The sequence below is a fragment of the Lycium barbarum genome, chromosome 12, assembly GCF_019175385.1.
Source record: "Lycium barbarum isolate Lr01 chromosome 12, ASM1917538v2, whole genome shotgun sequence".
In the NCBI taxonomy this organism is placed as follows: Eukaryota; Viridiplantae; Streptophyta; class Magnoliopsida; order Solanales; family Solanaceae; genus Lycium; species Lycium barbarum.
Genome location: NC_083348.1, coordinates 98,474,811 through 98,498,949, shown reverse-complemented (window position 1 = coordinate 98,498,949; position 24,139 = coordinate 98,474,811). Strand labels below are relative to the sequence as shown.

The window sequence follows — 24,139 nt, the reverse complement described above, 5'->3', positions numbered from 1 at the left end:
AATTCAAATAACTAAAATATAGAACTCGTAAGTATTTCATCTTCTTTGCATTAGTTGGAGTGCAAGTTGCTCCCTCATATCGGTCATTATCTGAGAATCTTCAACTGTCCAACTAGGTCTATTTGTTTCATCTAATGCTTCTTCTTGTTGCCCTTCTTCATCAAATATCACTTGAGGCGTATCAAAATGATTAAACAAGTCATCATTGATGCGCTCCTTCATGATAAAATTATTAACGGCAAAACATGCAATAACAACATCTCTTTGGATATTAATAGGATATGGAGCCATTGATAACGTCCAAATCCACCCTATTAATTAGAATGGGCACGGTCGTATACAAATATAATTTACCCAACTATGAGTCGGGGTCGAATCCCACAGAGAACAATATGTAGGCGATTAGGAAAAGTAGGAATTTTCACCAATAATAGCTAAAGCCAAACGATAGATAATATTTTGGTTTTGTTTGAGTGAAAATTATAACTAATGCAAAAATGTAAACTAAACTAGAAAGCAAGTAAAATGATCAATGGCCACAAGCATGGATACAAGGGAAACTACGCTCAAGTAACGATCCAATGCACTTCATGATTTACAAATAATGGTGAGTTTATATTACTTAGCCTCGGATAATGACTCTAAATTAGCTTCTTCCGAATACTAACTAGACTACCTAATTGAATATCCCTAAAGTAATTAGGAGCATTAAGAACACCCGAATATGGCTACAAGTGGTGTCGCCTATCCCTAGGTCGATTTCCATTAGATGAGGGTTAACGCCCCAAATTCTTGTTAATTAGTCTTTCCCAATCCCGAGTTTGCCTCTTCCAAGTTTAAACCGAAATAAATGGGCAAGTCTTAGAGTTAGCTACTCCCTTAAGAATCATTCAAAATGAGATTAATTAAAGAAACAATAACTCACTTCATTAGGAATAAAATCATTCAACACATAAGCAAAACAAGAGATTCAATCCAAACTTTAATCAAGAATATTTCCGTAAACGAGATTCAAGTATTGAAATGAAATATTACACACATAAATATTCAATAAATAGCAAGAGATGAAGAAATGGGTAAAGAATTTCTCATTGGGTGCCTCCAAATCTTCTCTTCCAAGGTGTTGGTGATGAAACCCTAGCCTCTAATTTTTGTGTTATGCCAAAAGATATGTTTAGAAACCCCTAGTTAGCTTTTTATAGGAACTGGAATGGCAGAAATCGTCAAAGCCCAAGTTCTGGTCGAACTGGGCAGAAAATCCTTCTACGCGAACGCGCCATGTTTCTGCGCGAACGTGTGGAATCACGCTCTTCATGAAGCGCGGTCGCGTGTCTTTACTGCGCGAACGCGTGGACTTAATAACGCGCGTGGGCGCGAACGCGTGTATTACCTGCGCGAACGCGCAGAGTAATTTTCCACGAAATTTTCCAGAATGTCCAATTGTTTCCAGTTTTGCAGTTTTTTTGTTTGTTTTCCACACTTTGGCTCTAGGGACCCCGTATTACCTAAAACATACTAAAAACCACGTAAAATAACATATACTTGCTTAAAAACAAGTAAAACTTATAGCTGAAAAGCGTCGATTGTGGCGTAAAATCACGCCACATCAGCCATCTTGTCCAATATAGGAAATCTTGCTTTCAGTATTCCATAGGAACGTTCGATAACGTTTCTAAGCTGTGCATGAGCATGATTAAACTTTTCCTCCTTCGTTATGGCACGCCTACGACGATAATCTCCTAACCAATATCGAATATTACGATACGGTGCTAGAAATCCTCGAGTATTAGGATATGCCGCATCACATAGATAGTATTTATCTGACATTAAAATAAAATAAGTTAGGCGATCATATTGAAAAGATAAATAAGCATTTCAATTGTTTAAGTTGTATGACTTACTTGGTGGAGGAAATGGAAAGCCATTATCTGGATTAGATGCAATCTCGGTTAAAACGCGTGCATCATGTGCTACCCCTTCCCATCCAGCATAAACATAAGTGAAGACCATATCGAAGTCACATATTGCCAGAACATTCTGATAGCATTTACCTTTTCCCCTTCCTCTGTAAACAATTTGTTGATTAGCGGGAACAACAACATGTACTAATGTCCCGTCTAGTGCACCTATTGCTCCCTGCCAATATATAAATATATGTCAACAAAATAAAAAAAAATAAAAAAAAACTTGTGAAATTCTTTAATGATCGTTTAACAAATAATACCTTAAAAATTCTTCGTAACCTGTTATGAGCACCAGGAATATTCACATTCGAATTAAATGTTGTAGGTGCTATCATCTCTTTTGCAAAATTCATCATTGCCTCAAGAACCTCGTGAAAATACTTGTGAATTGTCTGCAAAGAATGTTGAAATCTTCTCTTGATTACGACGTAACGCTCGTTATGTCCTATAATAGTTAAGAATATTGCTATCTTCTCTTCGACAGATATATGTTTGCTATCTATGAGCCATCCATTATGTCTAAAATGTTGACATAGCCGAACATATGCATCACGTGACATGCGCATCAATTCTATACATTGTCGATTAGAGCCAGATAATAGTTCTAATGTATACTTTTGACCAGATAAAGATGATGTTAAATCTCTAATTCTTCTATCATACTTGAGTCTATAACGATTTCTCTGCCAATACAAGCTCATCAACCATAATATTTGATCATCGATATCCATGTTGAATCTGTTTTACCAAGAAAAAAAGATACAATACACAATCGTAAGCACAACTACCTATGTATTTCATCAAGATAAAAAAGTATACAATGGTTATAAAAATTATTCTATACTCATCAAGCATAACAAGACATACAAGTAGCATTTTCACCAATAAAATACGTTCCATAAGCATAATATATTATCACAAAGTTCCAGAAGTTATAATTAAAAAACAAAAAAAAATAAAGACTAGATTCCATAAAATCTTCATCTAACATAGATACTAGCTAATTAGAAAAATTAAAGAATTCCCAATTTTTTCCCCATGGTTCTGACATAATTCTCTAATTTGTCGACCCCTCTCAGTTTCATCCATGTTTTTGTGTAGCTATCGCCTTCACAAAATATACTAAGAGCTGCAGAGTACAATGGCTCTTCCCATCCAAGCTTGTCTAGTTTTTCTGTACATTCTTCAACATCAGGCCCGTTGTTTTTGTTAATCAGTAACTCCAATGCAGCACTCATCTTCTCATCAATTTCTAATCGGGATGATATGTTTTTTCTTTTCTTTCCCAAATTCTTTTTTTCAGTTGGAATTGAAGATTGAGATGGAAAAATCTTTAGAAGCTCCATCATTTTTGTCACCAAGTAGATCCTCAATGTCATCAAGTGAATCTATGTCTATATTAGTAGCTACAGAAGAGGCACAGGGCCGCGGAGTTGTACAACTTGGACTCCAACCATGAATGCCTGTTGCAGTAGAACCCTCAAATAATGTTGTACAAAGTTCCGGAAAGGGTAGAGATGCACTCCTCAATGTCTTGGCTTTTGGATGAGCCTATATCCAAATATAAGAGATCATACTTTCAATATACACTTCAAACCGTTTCTCCTTAACACAAAAAAGAGAAAAAAAAATTACTAGATAATGAACTAACCTTTATGTACTCATCCCACTCCTCGTTAGACATTCGAATGGTATTGGTTGCTGGATCATAAATATTACCAGTCTTTTTACTTATTGGCAACCAAGCTTGATATTTTTCTTTTAGATAATCATAATGGTTCTTCATCTTCTTTTGTGTGACTATAAAGTCATGAGAAGTTTGCAGAACAACCTTAACCTTGTTCCATGAATCTGGCTTCAAACTACTTCCTTGTCTCCCATTCAATGACACTTCTTGAATACAAGTTTCTAAAAATGTTTTTACTACATCCAATCTCCAAGTCAATCTTGAATTTTCACTAGCTTGTTCCATAACTGAAATATAAAATTCTAATCATCATCATAGCATATTAGACTAAAAGAAAGGTCATAGTGAAAATGCACAAGCAATTTTCTTTTTCTGGAATGTGATATACCCCTCATAGGAACTTCTGAAAGTTATCCTTCAAGTACTTCTTTAAGTCATCATCTAATGATGCTCCACTAATGTAACCAGTGTCACACCCCTTTTTTTAACCCGGTAGAGTTAAATTAGAAGTATGACGTATTGGAGATTCCCGTTTTTATTGTTTTGTTTTAAGGAGTCGCCACCTAATTATTTATGGTGAATTAGGACACCTAAAGTTTATTAAAGTCATTTTCTAAAGTTAGCTCTGTTTAAGGTCTGCGAAATTTAAGATTCTAGGTAAGGGTTCAATTAGTCTAAAGGGAAGGTATTAGGCACCCTTTAAGACCCATTAACAATGGTTAACCGACCGGACTAAAATTTAATTAGGCTAAGCGTAAATGTGGTGTTTAAATGTTTAAGAGAATATCTTATAAGTATTCCTAAAGTTATTTAAAGTAAAAAACTTGTAGAAAATAATAGTTGCATAAAAAGTTTAGTTAAAATAAACTAAAAGTAATAAGATACATGATGTTTTATAGGTATTTGAAGAAAAAAGTGAGTTATGCCGACTCACAAATTAAAAGAGTTATTGTAAGACTAATGTTAAATAAATTTTAAAGGTTTCATATAAAGACTAATAGTTTAATATATATATATATATATATATATATATATATATATATATATATATATATATATATATATAGTGCTAAAATTGTTTCGAACAAATATGTATTTCAAGTGTTGGAGAGGAATTAGAGTGAAAGGAGAAGCTATCCGTTAAAACTAATTAGCTTTTATTTCTTAGAATAGGCTAACGTTAGTGCAAGATTTATGACGTTTTAGACTTCTAAAATAGTAAGCATAAATTATGATTCCCTTAGCCGAAAGATGTAATTATGCTATTTTGAAAATTAATCATTCTAAAAAGTATATATATTATAGATATTATAAATAATTTTAAAAATAGAAGTGAATGTGATTTGTGGAATTAACTACCCATAACTAAACTCAAACCCTTAATGTTACTAAAGTTATCTAAATTAACAAACAAAATGTTAGTCATACAATACAAGTTAAATGTACGGAAGAAATAAAATGGAGAAGCGAGATGATTTAAATGGGCTCAGCCGTTTTAGGACTATCGATGTATGCTACTGTTGGGCTTCGGCCCAGTAGCCTTAATGGGTCGCTGCGAACTGTTCATCGCTTATTGGACTTCGGCCCAGATTTTGTTCTCTAATCTGGCTGCGAACAGGGCTGACTCGATAAAAATGTTTCGTTGGGCCTCAGCCCAACATCGAATGTGGAAGGACGACGAGTCCCAAATTGGGACTCCATTTGCTCCCCAAAATGTACATGCAAAAAAGAAGGGGAAATAAGAAATTAATGGGACAATTCAAATATTTAAAAGTGTAAAGAAGAAAATTCTCAAATTTGGATATGTCAGTTCTACAATGTCATCGAGAACATCTTCTCCTATAATGAGAATTAATGTAAAATGAAAAAAGAAGGGATAAACATCCAACAGCAAAGCTAAAGATATTTTGGCTTGCCCCAAAAAAAACTATTGCTCCTATGAAATTCGTTAAACAAAATAAAGCATTACTTAAAAGAAGAATTCATATTCATACAGACAAATCAACCCAAATGAGATGACAAACACTGAAGGGCAAAACAAATACGCTAGAAGTTGAAACTAAGCATAGCATTCTTAACGAAAGGAAATAACAAGTCTCAACGTGCTAACGGGGAAGGAGACATTAACATCATCATGGTCTACTAGCAAGTAAATATGAGAATAAACTACGTCGCAAGACATTCATGCCAAATGACTTGCATATTGAACTAATGAAAGAGTCCAACATAGTTAAAGAAGACATAGCGAAAGATAACAAAAGTACTAAGTACGAACAGCAACAACTCACTACTCACTGCTATGTCTTACAGTTATATACTCTAATAATTAATTCACGAAATGAGCACAGTTAAACAGAGATGAAAATATCTTTGTACGTTAAAGTTTGGACGCTAAACATAGGATGTACTATTCATTAGTCTCAGTACTTTAGACGTAAAACTCAAAGGGAAGTAGACATTCTATGAAAGAACCATCACCAGATACATAAATCCAAATAATTTCAAATCAACCAGTTTCCAAAAGGTGATCAGCCAAAACAAAGAAAAGTTAGACCTTTTGTCAAAACATCTTCCATATCTTTATATCAAAAGGGGAAAAACTGATTAAAAAAATAGGATAGGAAAGGATTTGTAACATAACCGACTATAGCTGAAAAATAAAACTCTAACATTTAATGCAACTCAAGTAGTCCGAAGTTGAATATTAAAGGAGAAGAACTCAGCTAAAGATGGGATCTGGTAAACTTGAAAACTGTGGCATGTCAACGGACAAGGAAAAGGTAACTGGAAGGCATATTTCTGAATTATTTCCAATAACAAACAATGAAAGAAAGGCATTACTGGGTTAACATGTTTTCACCAAACTTAAATTTCCTATAAGAACAGGGAAAACAGTCCCAATCCCACACTAATACAAGCTAGAACTTTCGCGAATATTAATAATGATTGCTACTGTGATAGAAAAAAAGTGAAAATCTCAAACCACAAACCTACTAGGCTCTTTAGCATAACCACAAAATAAGAAAAAGATGCTTGAATGATCATTTTTTGTTTTACAAACAAAAAGAGTTGGAGGCTGGCAAACAAGTTAATTACTTGAAATGATTAACTACGATGACATAAATGGAGTCTAAATAAGAGAGGAAATGCTGAAAAATGACTGAACCACGACAACTTCATGGCTCAAGGTGAAGCTGTGAAATGGTTAAAATGCAGCAGTAGTTCCAGCCCAAAATAGGCTTCAGAATTGAATAGCCAGCTATATCATAGTGGAGGGATTTCATGGATTCGTTACATTACTATAATGCAGGGGTTTTAAACAGAATCCAAGTATAACAACAAACACCGATCAAGAAGCTTTTAGAACATGGGCATACAAAAAGAACAATCAAATATTTTGAAACCAACATCATTTTAGTTAGGGGTTGAAAATATGCTCACTGCCAATTCTTCATGGAGCAAAATGTTGAATCATAATTAAAGAAATCAAAAGGAGAGTCCAATGAACAATCGAACAAAAAGGTCGATTGAAATCTTCAAACCATAACACAAGATTATGCCAAAATACACACGACAAGCAGATTTCATTCATGACAAGGTATACCACTTAAACAGACGGAGTGAAAGAGGGACAGTACTAGCTTGTTTTAAATCATATACATGATATACCTAAGATATACACGCCGTAGTGCGTATATCAGACGTATATCGAGTGTATACCTTCGCCTTATCTTGATAGCTCGTTGTACACCATATGTATATTCGGTTTTAAATAGGTCCTAAATCCTAAGAATTCAGTCTAAAGCATCCAAATTACAGTATACATCTTTCAAATTCATTTGGCAATCAATAATCTATCCTAACAGCTCCCAAACATCAAACACAAAAAAAAAAACACGACGACAGAGAAACTACATAGCTACTGAAAATATAGCAGAATAAGCTGAAATCTAAACAAAACAGAAGCTACAGACTGTAAATAATGTGTGTATCGAGTTTACCTTTTTTGTGCGCAATGAACTGAGGCGTCGAAGTCGTCGAATCTATGTTTTGAACAGGATGAACTCAAATTCTTTTGAGTTCTAAAACTCAACAAATCCGCAGAATAAAGTTTAAAAAAAAAAAGAAAATCAAATCGAATTTGTTGGAAACCCCTTTGTCGCGGCTAAAGTTCACCGGAAAAGGGAAAAATCAAGTGTGGAAGATGGTTGGGTGACTCAAAACAAAGAATCCCCATCATATTTATAGGGTTTCATTTGTGTTAAAATAAAGAGTGGAGCGTATGAGAGAGAGGAGCGGGGGACAGGGGAGAGTGGAGACGACAGGGAATATGGAAGAGATAGGCGTGGGGGGACAAGGGAGAGTGGGAGAGAGCGTGAGACGAAGAAAGAGAGAGAGGTGGACGTGGAGGGGCGGCGGTTTTGAAGGAGAAAGAGAGGACGAAGGAGGCGGGTGAGGGAAAAAAGGGAAAAGGATAGGGTTTAGGTTAAAAGGGAAAGTTGAACCGGGTCGGGTCGGGTAATGGGTTGGTCCGTTTGGGCTGGCCTATTAATTTAAATATGGGCTGATAATGTGGGTTGAGTATTAAAATGTGGGCTAATTATTTGGGTATGAAAAAAATAATATTGTATTTGTATTTTGGGCCATTAATTTGGCTGAAAAATATTAGTCCTTCCTCCGTTATTTAATTATTTTTGGGCTTCTAATTTAATAACTGATACAACATGTACTATGTAAAGACAATAAATGATTAATATGTAAAAGAATAAATATTTTACAAAGTGTTGTCTTGTAATTAATTTAACGATTCCAAACCCGAAAACGAGACGATGACTAACCGTTTGAAATTTGTGATAAAGTAATGCTTATAATGTTTAAAAATAAAAGTTGTGATATTAATAGTAGTAGCAATAAAACATTGTGAAAAATAAAGTATTTAGCTCGTTAGTAAATTTAAAACCCAGGTAAATTAAATAAAAGAGGGACAAAATTGGGTGTCAACAGATGCCCCTCTTCGACCGGAGATGATGTAAGAACCTTCGGGCGAAGAAGTTGACGTAGTAGCCAATTTTGTTTGGACCAACGAATATGAATTTGTAAGAAAGTACGGTTTAGGAAAATTGATGGAAAATATTATGCGTACCGAAGGAATTATGGAAAATTATGGCCGAATCTCAGTTTCGAGTTGCCTACATATCTCGGGCTACACGAGAATCAAGCCATGTGTAGTTCGCAAGTTTTTGTGAGTTCATAATCACGCGGGGGTTGTAGACAGGTGACGAGAACGTTCAAGAATAGAACATATGCCTATAGCCTCCTAATTATAAATGTGGCGCGCAACACACCTTTAAGTAGGACTCTACTAGGCACGATATAAATTCTTCAAAGATGCCCCAGTGTTGAGTTATGGAGACGCTGGGGTGTAGAAAGGAATATGAGATTGTGAAAAGAGTAGATTTAGTAGAGTTTTAGCGGAGGATGTGAAAGAGAAATTAACCCACGTATCACGTGTTTGTGGACATAGGCGGAATTGAGTTCGAGAGTAGATTCGTGACCCTTGCTTATGAGTTTGATATTCCTCTTCAGCAAATTTGCCCTAGTTCACTGCGTAAGATAAAGTTCCACGTTGTGTTGCGTCTCTGCAGGTTGTACTTTCTGTCCAAACTGAAATTCACGTCCAAATTAGTAATAAAGTTGAAAGTGTAAAGTTATAAATAATTTAAAATGATAGTAAATAGGAGTGTGAGGACGAAGGTGAAGCCGTGTGGCTAATGTTGTCTCTGATTGTCTTCAGGGACTTGAATGAATGCGTGATGCGTATGCTGAGGATGTGACAATATTTCCAGTTGCATTTGCAGATGATAGTGATAAGGTCTCCGGCTGTCTTCCGGGACTCGATGATAAATGATATCTGCGAATTTTAAGGTAAATTCATTAAAGCGGTAAGGTAGATGATGAAATAAAGGAATGAAGTAAGGAGAAAAATAAGTGTGTAGCCGTTTGGCTTATGCAAGTGAGGCCGTGTAGCCGGGTGATGTCTCCGATGGTTGTCGGGACTCAATGATATGCTGATGAGGCTGTATAGCCAAACGATGTCTCCGGTTGTCTTCGGAGGCTCAATGATAATTCCTGTAAAGTTCAGGGTAAAATTGTTAAAGTTGGTAAAGTAAATGATAAAGTAGAGAGTAAAGTCAAAGTGTAGCCGTCTGGCTTATGCGTATGAGGCCGTGTGGCCATGCGATGTCTCTGGTTGTCTTCAGAGATTTGATGATGATTCCCGTAAAGTCCAGGATAAAGTTGTAAAGTGGATGATGTCTCCGGTTGTCTTCGGAGGCTCCAATGATAATTCCTGTAAAGTTCAGGGTAAAGTCGTTAAAGTTGGTAAAGTGAATGATAAAGTAGAGAGTAAAGTCATAGTGTAGCCGTCTGGCTTATGCATATGAGGCTGTATAGCCGAATGACGCCCCCGGTTGTCTTCGGGGACTTGATGCTATGTCTCCGGTTGTCTTCGGGAACTTGATGTTGTGTCTCCGGTTGTCTTCGGGGACTCAATGATAATTCCTGTAAAGTTCAGGGTAAAGTTGTTAAAGTTGGTAGAATAAATGATAAAATAGAGGGTAAAGTCATAGTGTAGTCGTCCGGCTTGTGCGTATGAGGCCGTATAGCCATGTGATGTCTCTGGTTGTCTTCGGAGATTTGATGATAAATCCCTCCGGTTGTCTTCGAAGACTTAATGTTGATTCCTGTAAAGTTCAGGCAAAATGGTTAAAACAGATAAAGAAGGTAATAAAGTATGTAGTAAAGTGATAGCATAGCCGTTTGGCTGATGAAGTCGACGCTATCGCAACAGGCTGAATTAATGACGCATAATCCTGATTTGATTCGTCTTTAACCTACAAAACAGGTATATTCGTTAATGAAGTCATAAAGTTGTTCTGATAAAATAAAATTAAAGATAGAGTTTAGAAATAAAGCCGTTTGGCTTTTGAGGCGAGGCCATATTGAGCCAGATGATGCTTTTCGGTCGTGATAGACTTGACTGTTGATCTCGCGGTCTTTTAATTCCTGCACTCAAAGAAAAATTCTTAGTTTGGGAGGGGGGAAGTTGATTCGTGTTGACTCGAAGCTTGACGTGGTTGGCGCTCCATTCGTCTTGTTTGTTTGGATCTTGTGATCTCCGTTCAAGCCTCGGTAGGTGAACAGTAGTGAATCAATTGCAAGAAAGTATTTGATTTGAAAGGTAGATATGTAGGTATATGTATAAGGAAATGTGACTATATGTATATAGGTTGTGAAATATGTATATGTAAATGTATGTATGTAAGGAGAGATATATATGTAAACGTATACATATGTAAGTTGTAAAAATATTCTGCCAACTTTAGATTGTGACGCTTCTAAAGTAATTGGTCTATAATACTTCCTGTCTGATAGCCTTAATCTTGTCGATGTCCAACCGTTCTTTCGTCTATATCTTTTCCAAAATATGCCCTAGTTTTGGGTTCAGAAGGGTGTGCTAAATTTATGTTGTGGTGTGACCGAACCTTATATAGGTTGCCTACGTATCCGCCAAGGAATCAGGTCAGAACGTAGTTCGTAAAATACATAAAGTGGTCTGAGTTTTCTAATAAAGGGACCGAACCCGATGTGGATTGCCTACGTATCCTGCTAAGCGGATCAGGTCAGCGTAGTTCTGTTATATCTATGGTAAAGGGTTTGTTGGATTTTTATCTAGGTGTGACGGGTCTGTATGTTGATAGTCTTCGTGTGAGGTTTTTTTTTTTTTTGAATTTTTTGTTATAGCGCAACCGAACCCTATGTGGGCTGCCTACGTATCTCACCATGAGAATCAGGTCAGAACGTAGTTCGTATGTATGCAAAAATCTTTTGATTTTTGTTCTAAATGCAACCGAACCCTATGTGGGCTGCCTACGTATCCCCCATGGGAATCAGGTCAGCGCAGTTCGTATGTATGCAAAAATCTTTTGATTTTTGTTCTAAATGCAACCGAACCCTATGTGGGCTGCCTACGTATCCCCCATGGGAATCAGGTCAGCGCAGTTCGTATGTATGCAAAAATCTTTTGATTTTTGTTCTAAATGCAACCGAACCCTATGTGGGCTGCCTACGTATCCCCCATGGGAATCAGGTCAGCGCAGTTCGTATGCATGCAAATGGGAAAAATTCTAACCTAGTATGACCGAGTCCCTATATGGGCTGCCTACGTATCCACTGAGGAATCAGGTCAAGCATAGTTCGCAACGCATAAGATATTTTGGATTTTTGTTGTAAAGCAACCGAACCCTATGTAGACTGCCTACGTATCCCCCATGGGAATCAGGTCAGCGTAGTTCGTACATGGTTGTTAAAGAAAAGGTTGCAAACTAGGTTGTCTTACCTAATGTCGTCCTTTGAGCTAGCTTTCAGGCTTATGTTATCACCTATCGGCTATTTCATTTCTTTTGAGTGGAATCTCGTCTTGTCCTCGAGTTTCTTTGTTACTCTCTCGGGATGTATGTTGTCTTATTCGCACATTTCATGTCATAATCGTAGAGTTGGCAGATTTGATAATTATAGTAGAAAATAACAATAATAGATGATTAAGGAAAATTAGAAATGCATTCATAGTTTTCACGATTAAGCCTCCAAAAGATGAAGCAAAGCAAATAAAATTTTGAGTACGGTTCAAGCATCAATAAAAGAAAACAAGTTCACTACATGTTCATGCTACCAAGGCTCCTGACGGATCGAGGACGGAGTACAAGTCCAATTCTTCGGAGTCTTTCCTGGTTAGGCGCCCCATATTGTCAATGCCTTGGTGTTGCGAGTAGTTGTATTGGATTCTTCCCATGAGAGCGAAAAAGTTGTTGATCTGAATCTTTCCGCACTGGACTCCTCTAAATCTTGGCATTTCCGTGAGCAGGCAAAGGATTGTTGACCACATTGGGCTTAGCTTCAGCGAGCTGAATTACTCCTTCCTTAATCAGGGCTTCGATTTTGTTTTTAAGCCCATAGCAATCTTCAGTGGCGTGCCCAACAACTCCAGAGTGGTATGCGCAGCTTTTGGAACCATCAAACCATTTTGGGATAGGCTCGGGAATTTTTCCTTCAATCGGTTGTATTATGCCTGCTGCTTTCATTCTTTCGAACAATTGAGCCAAGGGTTCAGCGATCTGAGTGTAATTACGGGTGTTTTTGGTGTCAGGGTTTGGACGGGCTCTAGGCATAGTATGTGGTCGATTTTGGTAAGTTGGAGCTTGGTTGGGTTGATACGGGCGTGGGTTTTGATGCGGAGGCGCTCGGGGTTGGTAGTAGTTTGCTTGGGTGTTGTAAACGGGGTAAGGAGGTAGTGGAGCTTGGTAGGGTTCAGGGTAGTGGTAAGGGTGGAAAGTTTGTTGTGGGTGGTTAAAGTATGGAATGGCTTGGCTCGGCTCATGTCCTTGAGCGTTCATGACTGCAACGACATCTTCCTTCTTCTTTTTAATCCCGTTGATAGAACCAGATTGTATAGCTTTGTTCATTGCTTGTAAAGCATTAAGATCCTGAATTTTCCCCGATTTGATTCCTTCTTCCAAGGCTTCTCCCATTCGAACAACTTCTGTGAATTTTTGTCCCATCATACCTATCATTTTCTCGTAAAATATGCCAGCCTGGCATTCAATGAAGGTAGCAGTCATTTCCCTATTATTCATCGGAGGTTGAACCCTGGCCGCTTCTGACCTCCAACGTAACGCATATTCGCGGAATGTCTCAGTTGACTTCCTGGTTAACTTAGTCATGTAAACTCTATCTTGTGTGATATCGGTGTTAAAACTGAACCTGTCCATAAAGTCTTGCGCCATGTCACTCCAACCACGCCATTTACGGACATCCTGTTGTGTATACCAAGTAAGTGCTTCGCCAGATAAGCTTCTTATGAAGAGCTTCATCCTTATGCTCTGGTCTCTGCCCACTCCAACCAGTTTGTCACAATAAGCCCTTAAGTGTGTATGAGGGTCGCCTGTTCCATTGAATGTATCAAATTTTGGCGGTTTGTAGCCTACAGGTAAATCGACGTCAGGTTGGACACAGAGATCCTCATATTCTACACTCTTAGTTCCTCTAGCGACTTGAAGGTTCCTCATTGCTTCTTTGAGACTGTGGATTTCTTTTAGCAGTATGTTATCTGCCCCTGCCTTTGCATCCCTTTCCATTTCTTCGTATTGATATACCTCGGGTTGGAACCTGACCGTTACTGGGTTGGTAAAGGTTTGTGTTTCTGCGGCATATACCGGAGGAACATATTGTGCATTAGGGGTGACAAAGTGTGCCCCGTGTATATGCTGGGTCGGATAAGTTTGGACGATGGGGGTGTTTTGGACAAGAGGTGGTGCGTTATAATTGGTGTTTATAGGTGGTTGATTTGGTGGGTTTAGAGGAGTGGTTGTGGGTAGTGGATTAGTGTTGGTGGGCAAAGGAACATAGGGAGTGTGAACTAGCGATTGATTTGGTGGGTTGACGGGTGGTGGATTATGAGTAGCATAGGTAGTGTAGGTGGGTGGTTGATTTTGTGGAGGAGTATAGCTAGTGTAAGTGGTTGGTTGACTTTGTGGGGGAGTATAGACGGATGTTGGATTTGGTGGATTTGCGGGGGTGATCGGAGGCAAGTTGTTGTTAGTAGGTGCATTGTTTTGGGGAGGAAAATGCTCAGGAACTGGGGATTCGAGTGATGGGAAACGAGGTGGTTCTGGTGCAGTATTGCTAGGTTCAGAAGGTGAATTTTGGAGTGTGATGGATAAATTGGTCAAGTCCCTAACCCGATTTAGTTCTCCACGTAGATTCTCAATTTCTTGAGTCAGGCGGGCGATATGTTCATCCCGTTGAATAGCAGTTCCATGTTCGGAAGTTTCAGGCGGATCGCTAGCGATCACGAGGTTTTCTACACCAGTTGGAACAGATGCGGCCGGATCAGACATAGTAATTTCATTTCCTTGGACAGCCCAACTACGTTCAGGTAACGATGACGTCTTTGACCTCGTGATGTAAGGATGGTCGGCCATCGAGCGTCAACACGAATCAACTCTCTGTTCGGGAATAAGATAAAATAGACATACAGTATAAACGATGTTAATCTCATGAACATATCTAGGTAAAGTCATGGTCACGTAAAGTCGAGTAAGGCATGTAGCGAATAATTTATCAAGTAGAGTCAAATAAGTTATCAAACAAATGTAAACGATTATATCAAAACAACTAGCACGTCCTAATATGCATGTGACCTCTTTGCGCCAGAGGTGGGCCTAACGTTGTTTAAAGGATAAAATGTGCCATAATATGTCATCCCGTTTGCTTTGATTATTTAAACAAATTCTATTTCCCCAACAATAAAGTACAAAAGTAATGTAACGTTTATTACATGTCAAATGAATACAACATAAAGTGTTTCCTAATCTAAATGAAGTGAATACAATTTCCTATGTCTAAATCTCAGCCCCGTTTTTGTGATGTCATTGATCTTCGTCATTCATTGTACTCCAATGCAAATCCATACCTGTCATAGAAACGTTAATCATCCTTCCCTCCTAAAGTTTAATTAATTAAAGCAAATAGTCAATATTTAGGCACAGTTATCCTTCAAACATGCACATAAAGTATGATTGGTGTCACTTGGGGTTGTGAACCCGCTTGGACGTTTGGGTAAAGTCATCTAATGGATTTAATGCACCAAGGGTATTAAACCTCCTAGGTCATGAAATGTATGCTCTTAATAAAGGGTGTTGGTTTAGCTCTATCTTAGGCTGACTAAGAGTTGGCTTCCTATGACACAAGGTTCTCCCAAGCGGACAACTTGAGAGTGGAAAGTCCGTGGCCGTCGACTGCACCGCTGATCGACTAAATCCACAAGATCAATCCAACTAAAGGGGTAATTTAGTAGTGAACGGGCGCGAACCGCGAAGCCGTTTTAAGTGTGTGAATATGTGTGAGTTTTCCAGAAGTGGAGGAAATATGAACGGAATGACAGTTTATCAAAGCAGTAACACATAAACAGTTTATATCAAACAAACAGTTTATATCAAGCAAACAATTAATAGCATGTAAAAACAGTTAACAAACAAATAAAGTAATCAAAATAAGCACACAAAACCTATTTAAACTAAGTCCGTTATGGTTAGAACCTAAGTGATTCCCCAGCAGAGTCGCCAAGCTGTCACACCCCTTTTTTTAACCCGGTAGAGTTAAATTAGAAGTATGACGTATTGGAGATTCCCGTTTTTATTGTTTTGTTTTAAGGAGTCGCCACCTAATTATTTATGGTGAATTAGGACACCTAAAGTTTATTAAAGTCATTTTCTAAAGTTAGCTCTGTTTAAGGTTTGCGAAATTTAAGATTCTAGGTAAGGGTTCAATTAGTCTAAAGGGAAGGTATTAGGCACCCTTTAAGACCCATTAACAATGGTTAACCGACCGGACTAAAATTTAATTAGGCTAAGCGTAAATGCGGTGTTTAAATGTTTAAGAGAATATCTTATAAGTATTCCTAAAGTTATTTAAAGTAAAAAACTTGTAGAAAATAATAGTTGCATAAAAAGTTTAGTTAAAATAAACTAAAAGTAATAAGATACATGATGTTTTATAGGTATTTGAAGAAAAAAGTGAGTTATGCCGACTCACAAATTAAAAGAGTTATTGTAAGACTAATGTTAAATAAATTTTAAAGGTTTCATATAAAGACTAATAGTTTAATATATATATATATATATATATATATATATATATATATATAGTGCTAAAATTGTTTCGAACAAATATGTATTTCAAGTGTTGGAGAGGAATTAGAGTGAAAGGAGAAGCTATCCGTTAAAACTAATTAGCTTTTATTTCTTAGAATAGGCTAACGTTAGTGCAAGATTTATGACGTTTTAGACTTCTAAAATAGTAAGCATAAATTATGATTCCCTTAGCCGAAAGATGTAATTATGCTATTTTGAAAATTAATCATTCTAAAAAGTATATATATTATAGATATTATAAATAATTTTAAAAATAGAAGTGAATGTGATTTGTGGAATTAACTACCCATAACTAAACTCAAACCCTTAATGTTACTAAAGTTATCTAAATTAACAAACAAAATGTTAGTCATACAATACAAGTTAAATGTACGGAAGAAATAAAATGGAGAAGCGAGATGATTTAAATGGGCTCAGCCGTTTTAGGACTATCGATGTATGCTACTGTTGGGCTTCGGCCCAGTAGCCTTAATGGGTCGCTGCGAACTGTTCATCGCTTATTGGACTTCGGCCCAGATTTTGTTCTCTAATCTGGCTGCGAACAGGGCTGACTCGATAAAAATGTTTCGTTGGGCCTCAGCCCAACATCGAATGTGGAAGGACGACGAGTCCCAAATTGGGACTCCATTTGCTCCCCAAAATGTACATGCAAAAAAGAAGGGGAAATAAGAAATTAATGGGACAATTCAAATATTTAAAAGTGTAAAGAAGAAAATTCTCAAATTTGGATATGTCAGTTCTACAATGTCATCGAGAACATCTTCTCCTATAATGAGAATTAATGTAAAATGAAAAAAGAAGGGATAAACATCCAACAGCAAAGCTAAAGATATTTTGGCTTGCCCCAAAAAAAACTATTGCTCCTATGAAATTCGTTAAACAAAATAAAGCATTACTTAAAAGAAGAATTCATATTCATACAGACAAATCAACCCAAATGAGATGACAAACACTGAAGGGCAAAACAAATACGCTAGAAGTTGAAACTAAGCATAGCATTCTTAACGAAAGGAAATAACAAGTCTCAACGTGCTAACGGGGAAGGAGACATTAACATCATCATGGTCTACTAGCAAGTAAATATGAGAATAAACTACGTCGCAAGACATTCATGCCAAATGACTTGCATATTGAACTAATGAAAGAGTCCAGCATAGTTAAAGAAGACATAGCGAAAGATAACAAAAGTACTAAGTACGAACAGCAACAACTCACTACTCACTGCTATGTCTTACAGTTATATACTCTAATAATTAATTCACGAAATGAGCACAGTTAAACAGAGATGAAAATATCTTTGTACGTTAAAGTTTGGACGCTAAACATAGGATGTACTATTCATTAGTCTCAGTACTTTAGACGTAAAACTCAAAGGGAAGTAGACATTCTATGAAAGAACCATCACCAGATACATAAATCCAAATAATTTCAAATCAACCAGTTTCCAAAAGGTGATCAGCCAAAACAAAGAAAAGTTAGACCTTTTGTCAAAACATCTTCCATATCTTTATATCAAAAGGGGAAAAACTGATTAAAAAAAATAGGATAGGAAAGGATTTGTAACATAACCGCCTATAGCTGAAAAATAAAACTCTAACATTTAATGCAACTCAAGTAGTCCGAAGTTGAATATTAAAGGAGAAGAACTCAGCTAAAGATGGGATCTGGTAAACTTGAAAACTGTGGCATGTCAACGGACAAGGAAAAGGTAACTGGAAGGCATATTTCTGAATTATTTCCAATAACAAACAATGAAAGAAAGGCATTACTGGGTTAACATGTTTTCACCAAACTTAAATTTCCTATAAGAACAGGGAAAACAGTCCCAATCCCACACTAATACAAGCTAGAACTTTCGCGAATATTAATAATGATTGCTACTGTGATAGAAAAAAAGTGAAAATCTCAAACCACAAACCTACTAGGCTCTTTAGCATAACCACAAAATAAGAAAAAGATGCTTGAATGATCATTTTTTGTTTTACAAACAAAAAGAGTTGGAGGCTGGCAAACAAGTTAATTACTTGAAATGATTAACTACGATGACATAAATGGAGTCTAAATAAGAGAGGAAATGCTGAAAAATGACTGAACCACGACAACTTCATGGCTCAAGGTGAAGCTGTGAAATGGTTAAAATGCAGCAGTAGTTCCAGCCCAAAATAGGCTTCAGAATTGAATAGCCAGCTATATCATAGTGAAGGGATTTCATGGATTCGTTACATTACTATAATGCAGGGGTTTTAAACAGAATCCAAGTATAACAACAAACACCGATCAAGAAGCTTTTAGAACATGGGCATACAAAAAGAACAATCAAATATTTTGAAACCAACATCATTTTAGTTAGGGGTTGAAAATATGCTCACTGCCAATTCTTCATGGAGCAAAATGTTGAATCATAATTAAAGAAATCAAAAGGAGAGTCCAATGAACAATCGAACAAAAAGGTCGATTGAAATCTTCAAACCATAACACAAGATTATGCCAAAATACACACGACAAGCAGATTTCATTCATGACAAGGTATACCACTTAAACAGACGGAGTGAAAGAGGGACAGTACTAGCTTGTTTTAAATCATATACATGATATACCTAAGATATACACGCCGTAGTGCGTATATCAGACGTATATCGAGTGTATACCTTCGCCTTATCTTGATAGCTCGTTGTACACCATATGTATATTCGGTTTTAAATAGGTCCTAAATCCTAAGAATTCAGTCTAAAGCATCCAAATTACAGTATACATCTTTCAAATTCATTTGGCAATCAATAATCTATCCTAACAGCTCCCAAACATCAAACACAAAAAAAAACACGACGACAGAGAAACTACATAGCTACTGAAAATATAGCAGAATAAGCTGAAATCTAAACAAAACAGAAGCTACAGACTGTAAATAATGTGTGTATCGAGTTTACCTTTTTTGTGCGCAATGAACTGAGGCGTCGAAGTCGTCGAATCTATGTTTTGAATAGGATGAACTCAAATTCTTTTGAGTTCTAAAACTCAACAAATCCGCAGAATAAAGTTTAAAAAAAAAAAAAAAAACAAATCGAATTTGTTGGAAACCCCTTTGTCGCGGCTAAAGTTCACCGGAAAAGGGAAAAATCAAGTGTGGAAGATGGTTGGGTGACTCAAAACAAAGAATCCCCATCATATTTATAGGGTTTCATTTGTGTTAAAATAAAGAGTGGAGCGTATGAGAGAGAGGAGCGGGGGACAGGGGAGAGTGGAGACGACAGGGAATATGGAAGAGATAGGCGTGGGGGGACAAGGGAGAGTGGGAGAGAGCGTGAGACGAAGAAAGAGAGAGAGGTGGACGTGGAAGGGCGGCGGTTTTGAAGGAGAAAGAGAGGACGAAGGAGGCGGGTGAGGGAAAAAAGGGAAAAGGATAGGGTTTAGGTTAAAAGGGAAAGTTGGACCGGGTCGGGTCGGGTAATGGGCTGGTCCGTTTGGGCTGGCCTATTAATTTAAATATGGGCTGATAATGTGGGTTGAGTATTAAAATGTGGGCTAATTATTTGGGTATGAAAAAAATAATATTGTATTTGTATTTTGGGCCATTAATTTGGCTGAAAAATATTAGTCATTCCTCCGTTATTTAATTATTTTTGGGCTTCTAATTTAATAACTGATACAACATGTACTATGTAAAGACAATAAATGATTAATATGTAAAAGAATAAATATTTTACAAAGTGTTGTCTTGTAATTAATTTAACGATTCCAAACCCGAAAACGAGACGATGACTAACCGTTTGAAATTTGTGATAAAGTAATGCTTATAATGTTTAAAAATAAAAGTTGTGATATTAATAGTAGTAGCAATAAAACATTGTGAAAAAATAAAGTATTTAGCTCGTCAGTAAATTTAAAACCCAGGTAAATTAAATAAAAGAGGGACAAAATTGGGTGTCAACAACCAGAAAGGTCATAGTTAGTAGGGTTGAATCCTTGAGTTGCTGCCTTAATTCTATTTAGAAAACCAGTTTGCACAAGATGAAGCAAGGCATCTCTTCTACCTGGTCATTCAAGTAGGATCTACATACATTAAACAGTGCTTTCAGTTAAATGTAATTCAGCTCAACCTATTTGAGTTCAGAAACATGTATATGAAACTTATTATTTAAAGAACTATCACCTACTAGGCTACCATGCACCTACTTTCTCTTAAATGTATATATAACAGTAGGGATCCAACATACAGACTAGGCTAAGAAACTAGACAAGAGGATGAAACACAAAACTAGTGGACTGAAATTTTCTAGTCCAATTTATAGATAGACAAACTGTATATTGGAAGGTTGTGAATGAATGTGTTTAACCGCTGAAGCTAAAAGGACCAACAACTAAAGTTTATTCAAAAGTGTAAAATGGTAAGTTGTAACATCTAACCATGTATTTGGTCTAGTTTAGCTGTCATTATTTATATAACCAAAAAAAAAAAAAATAGTGAACAGAGGAGGAAGAGACGCATGGAGAATGTCCTCCCAAAAGAGAACATCAATGAATCTGCCATGGTTAATAGTTTGGCAATTATAGGATTTCAAAAGCTTAGAGATAGTAGTCGAAAAGACCACCAAAACATAAAATGGCCAGTATACGAAGTTGAAGAACAATTCTAAGAAAGTTTAAAAGAAACCAAAACATTGAATAGATATAGAGGAAGATGAACATGATACCATATATGGACACATATAGATAAGATAAGTTTTCTTTCTCGGTTAGAATTTGGTTTTTCGCTAGGTGATAGAAACCAAAGCACTCCAAGAAATCACATCTAGTTCAAGCATTTTATCAAACACCTTACATGCACATCCCAACTTATTACCTTTCACATACATATGAACTGAAGAAGCTTCAACACACAAATCTAACGCTAACCCAGTTGTTAAACCATACCCATGGACTTGTTTCCCAATTTGAACGCAGCTAACACTACACAAGATTCAATAGCACCAGGAAGAACATGTACATCATCCAAAATGTGTACAGATAATAATCTTGAAAAAAAATTTAGATAATATAGATTTTCTTGGTTGAAACTAAATAATGCACAACTCTAATACAAAAATTAGCAATTGACTTATGAGGATAGGAAAAACAATAGCAAACCAATTGAATTCAAAACTTAAGAGAGGAAAAATAACACTCCATTCATGTATTAATTAACGAACTAATGTTTGTTAGATAGGTGAATACTTGTAAAAAATCCAACATCTTACCTGTTCAAGAAGAAAGAATTTGATGAATAGCTTACTGATAAAGAGGGAGAAAGAGCATCGTTGATGCTTGGGGATAAAGAGAGAAGGGTAAATTATAAGGAGAGAGAGAGAAGCGTAAATTATAAAGAGAAGAAAAAAAACAGACGTGTGAGCTTTTTAAGCAAATAAATTTGGCATTTTTGAGAGTCTGAATCCCATTAAGATTCTTTTTGAAATCTGACCGAGTCAGATGTTTTCAGATGTATTAAGAGACTATTTAAAAAAAAAACAAATGCACTTAATGGGCTGAAATCTGAACCATTCAGATTCAGACCTCCATTAAGTGCAAACAAATGGGGCCTTAATATTATTCAGACCTAAGCCCACTTTCTTTCAAGTACTAACCTCGCTGTTAAACTCTTAAAAAAAGACCATGCTTTCTTCTCCAAACCACAAACCTTTAAACACTGTGTCTTCTACAAACTCCATACACTATAATCTGCTCTTTTGGGGGGAATAACACAATGTTGATTTTATGCTCTCGTCGAATTCAGCTATTTTGATTTTTTTTTCCCACCTATTCTTTCGGTTTGGAGGCATTTTTTATATGAGTTATAATATAACGGATATCATGGACACTTTGGATCTTATATAATATATCTTTGATGAAAATCATGGAAAATTATGATTCTTTGACATTCAATGATTTTGGTTCACTTATTCTTAACTATTTGTTCTCTTGTTTCATGTCAAATTGTGATGAAATATTTACTTTTTTTCGTTTGAATTCTGATAGTCCGTAGGAACACAATCATTGTGTTGAATTTAAATTTTTATGATTACATTTATTACAATAATTTATTTATCCATAGATCATTTTTTTATTAATTTAGATAGTTCAATAATTGTATCATGCATAAAATATTTATTTATATTTTTAAATACATTAATTTATCTCTAAAATAATAATTTTGTTGTTTAAGTTAATATTTTATCTAATAATTTCTTGATATAATTCTTAATTATTATTTTTATTTGAATTACATATTTATTATGTTTAAATATTGATATATTATACACATTTAGATGATGAAAAACAAACAGTGTTAATCATTCAGTGTTCGGATCCATATACAACATCTTAATATTCAGATTCAGACATCTTAACCTTAAAAAAAACAAATGCAGCCTTAGTGTAATTAGTAATTTCGAAGACATGTTTGTTTGTCATAATGTAATTATAGATTAATTATAAACGTACTGTTTGGTTGCACAAATGTAATTACAAAATTTGATTAAGAATTATCAAAAATTAAAAGTTAATATTTGACAAATATGTACCTTTATAGATGATATTAATTAGGTATTTAAGATACAATTATTTCTCAAAAAAAATATTAATTAATAATCATATATTTGTAAGTAACATTGTAAAAAATAATTTCTATATATTTCTCAAATTAATAATATTTTAACTTAATTAATTATACTTCTAATATAACTTAAGTAAATATAATTCAAAAGAAAAGGAAAGCGTAAGTCAATAACCTCATTTCAACAATGAAATTCTACTTTAATGTCATTACTCATTATATGCCAAGTTGTTATGACTCTTTTTAAAAAATTGTAGGCGGTGTAGTTAAAAAAAAACTAGAATAATAACGCAGTTATACTAAATGAAAAAAAAAAAGAATAAAAAAATACGAGCAATTGCATTAAATCAACGAGAGGTAAAAGTTAGAAAATGAAACATAAATAATGTAAAGATAAATATAAATTAAATAATATACCTAAAAATTAAAAAGAAAAGAAATTAAAATGAATTGCAGTATAATAATCCAAGAGAAAGCTGCATCAGCATTATTTGGAACCAGTCGAAAGGAAACATACGATTCTTATATGGGAACCAACCTCCTAATTGATTGATTGACAGTTCAATCGACGATTAAATTAAATTGGAAATTGGATCCGAATGTGAAAATCCAAGAAAACCAGCAAATAGAGGAAAGCAACGGCCACAATTTGTGCGAAAACACAGATTAAGAATCCATTAACAAAGGAGATTTGAAGATTGAAAGATGCAACAAAAGATAAAAATATTTTAGCGATGGAAGAACAAAATAGTGGAGGGGTAAAATGGGGTAGGAGTGGTGAGATGACATGACATCTACTTTATCAAATATTAGGGTAAAATGGGGTAGGAGTGGTGAGATGGCATGCCACATGTCATCTACTTTATCAAATATTAGTGTCACGTTGTATTTGATGTCCATCTTAGACAACTTTAACGAAGGAGGGTATATTTGGACCCAACGTATAACGAGGGATATATTTGACACCTCTTCATGGATTAGGTCACAAAGGATTCACAGAACTCAACCTGATTAGCTTGGGATAGAATTGTAGTTGGTTCATTGTAGTGTCAGAACTAACATCCACACATATTAACTTTTTATGGACTGCCTATTATTTTTCACTTATTGGAGGTCTGAATCTGAATGGTTC

At 35.8% G+C, this 24,139-nt stretch overlaps 2 protein-coding genes across 3 annotated transcripts; both read right to left on the bottom strand.

Moving 5' to 3' along the window:
* Positions 1–1,420: 1,420 nt before the first annotated feature.
* On the bottom strand, positions 1,421–21,968 carry LOC132624800 (uncharacterized). Of its 2 annotated transcripts, none has more exons than XM_060339523.1 (5): positions 21,656–21,968; positions 3,616–3,938; positions 2,225–3,515; positions 1,902–2,136; positions 1,421–1,820 (listed from the first exon to the last, which is right to left on the bottom strand). In XM_060339523.1, the coding sequence occupies exons 3-5, from the start codon at positions 2,693–2,695 to the stop codon at positions 1,597–1,599; spliced, it is 930 nt and encodes a 309-aa protein (XP_060195506.1). In that variant the 5' UTR covers positions 2,696–3,515; positions 3,616–3,938; positions 21,656–21,968; the 3' UTR covers positions 1,421–1,596. The 2 variants fall into 2 exon arrangements, with proteins under 2 accessions (XP_060195506.1, XP_060195507.1); XM_060339524.1 differs by lacking the exon at positions 21,656–21,968 and adding an exon at positions 4,040–4,119.
* Positions 3,264–3,936, bottom strand: LOC132624714 (L10-interacting MYB domain-containing protein-like). Its single transcript, XM_060339451.1, has 2 exons — positions 3,616–3,936; positions 3,264–3,515 (listed from the first exon to the last, which is right to left on the bottom strand). Exons 1-2 carry the CDS (start codon positions 3,934–3,936, stop codon positions 3,264–3,266), a joined length of 573 nt encoding a protein of 190 aa, XP_060195434.1.
* Positions 21,969–24,139: the final 2,171 nt, after the last annotated feature.